Source organism: Monopterus albus, unplaced genomic scaffold (assembly GCF_001952655.1).
Source record: "Monopterus albus unplaced genomic scaffold, M_albus_1.0 scaffold391.1, whole genome shotgun sequence".
Classification (NCBI taxonomy): domain Eukaryota; kingdom Metazoa; phylum Chordata; class Actinopteri; order Synbranchiformes; family Synbranchidae; genus Monopterus; species Monopterus albus.
Window position 1 is genome coordinate 189,009 of NW_018128271.1, and position 2,233 is coordinate 191,241.

At 37.7% G+C, this 2,233-nt stretch overlaps 1 protein-coding gene across 1 annotated transcript in view; it reads left to right on the top strand.

The window, feature by feature from the left end:
* The first annotated feature begins 1,761 nt into the window (after positions 1-1,761).
* The window catches only part of abcb11b (ATP-binding cassette, sub-family B (MDR/TAP), member 11b), a 27,723-nt gene continuing 27,251 nt past the window's right edge, over positions 1,762-2,233 (top strand). Inside the window, 2 exon segments of the mRNA XM_020585985.1 lie at positions 1,762-1,840; positions 1,936-1,954. Of these exon segments, the coding sequence (XP_020441641.1) occupies positions 1,762-1,840; positions 1,936-1,954 (98 nt within the window).

A 2,233-nucleotide genomic window follows, 5' to 3' on the forward strand; every position in this document is an offset into this window, starting at 1 on the left:
ATAGAAGTGTGTACAACATAATGCTGACCAGGAAGTCACGCAGGAAGGGGGAAATAACCTCTAGTGCTCAGTTTTTGCAGTAAATATTTTACACCAAGAATTTGCAGCCAGTTTGCCTATTAAATGATGCCTTTAATCAAGAAAGTTCAATTAGGCCTGATGTCCAATAGACATATCTATAATAAGATTAAACAAGTTCTAGATGTTCTTAATAATTCACACATAAATTCAGATGTTTTGTTTGCAGGGGTGGATCTAGAACATCTTGGACCGGGTGGCCAGGCTGGGCTCAGAGAGGGGTGGCACATTTGAGATACATGTAAAAAATAAATTGAACCCATAGTTCTATGAAATAAACCATATATTATTAAGAATCAAATTGTTTTGTGTAGAAATTAGACACACACATTGCTTTTTTAAGCTAAATTTGGCTGTGCTCATTATTTACTCCAAGTCAGGGGCATGGCTGCTGCTTCCTCCATTAATTAATTTTCATTATCATTTGCGAGTTTGGAGACTTCTGTAGTGGCAACACTGTCGTAATGCAGTAATAAAAACACAGTTGATTAAGTTTAAATATGGGTCAGCAGCCAGATTTTACGATGAATATTTGAAGCAAGCTGTAAAAGTTATTGAACTTCTCACTTAAGCTTGATTTATGGTTCTGTGTTAAAGCTACACTGTACCACAGCGTAGGTCATTTGTAGCCTTGTCCCCTACGCCATAGCCTATGCTGTAGCCCAACGTACACCTCTCCAGAAATGTAAGTGCACATCACAGCACAAGTATAAATGCTCACAATAGCATAGGCCACTTGCGTAGCCTACGGCATAGGCTCTACTTATATTCAACGCAGAACCATAAATCAAGCTTAAGGCTTCTGGTCTTCATTTAAACCCTAATCCCTGCATTAATTAGAATTTTATTAATTCAGGTTCTGTCAAATCCTTTATCAAAGCCTTGGAGAAGTGAACCATTTCCACCCTTTCTCAGTATTGTGAAACTGTTTGGTTTATGCTGCTTCCAGTTTATCAGTATCCATCTGGCTGACATGCAAGCTGGCATGTTTGGTTTTAGAGGAGCTATAGTATCAGTGTCGACAAATGGTTGGACATGATTTTTATGTCTGAAGCCTTTTATTGTAGAAACACATTAACACGTGATAAATAATTTTACCTCTAAGGAATCCCTCTGTGTACAAAAGATTGTTTGTTTTCTGCTATTGCCTGTGTGAATTTATCAGTCACATTCAACTAGTAGTAACGCAGAAACAGTGCAGGGCCTGTGCAAGTAAAATGTTTGCTCTGGAGTAGTCATTGGCCTTGTCAGCAGCATAAACCAACAGGCCTGCACAGGTAAAATGTTTGCTCTGGAGAAGTCACTGGCCTTTTCAGCAGCATAAACTGACAGGACACTTATCCTCAAACAAAACACTGACCCCGAGTTCCAACCAAGCCCTATTCTGTTCAATAAGAGCATGTACCACAGGTACACACGGTGTCATCTTATACCCAAGTGACAACTACCTGGGGGACATAACAACTGAATGTCAGGATAAAGGGCTTAAGCACAGGGCTGCTGCTTATACTGTTGATTTAACCTGATTTCACTCCTTTTGCTAGTGCTCTTGATTAGGTTCAGTCAAACTAAAAAAAGGAAACATGTAAGTAAGTTTCTATTACTATCTCCTGATGTAAATATCATCCAAAGATGATTAATTTTACTCTGTGGTGGACGATGGCTTCTCCTAGATGAGTCAACATGCCAACTGGATCAGTGAAATTGCAAAGCATTAAAAAACTGGGGCAAGAAAACCACAGCTATGAGGTTTCAGATGATGGTAATGTACCTTATTCTGTTATTATGTAGAGTTTTTAATCTTTATATGTTTTTAAAGTACTTTAAAGATATGCCTATTGATTTCATGCATTGCAGAACCAGCTGGACCCTATATGTAAGTACAGTATTTTATATGTAAATGTTTGTCATCTTGGAAATTGGTTTAAGATGTATAAATGATATTTTCAAAGTAGCATTGATTATATTTGTAGAAAAAGAATAAGTGAGAAAATTGAGTGGGTTTAGTATCAGTGTGGATGTTCCGCAAATATACATTTTGTGGAGGGCATTTTAATGCATGCAATTTCACAGCTTTAGTACAAAGCACAGCCACTAGCAAGGCAGAATTATTAAAGCATCTAGAAAAATAAGAGGTAGAGAACACAGCAGTCTT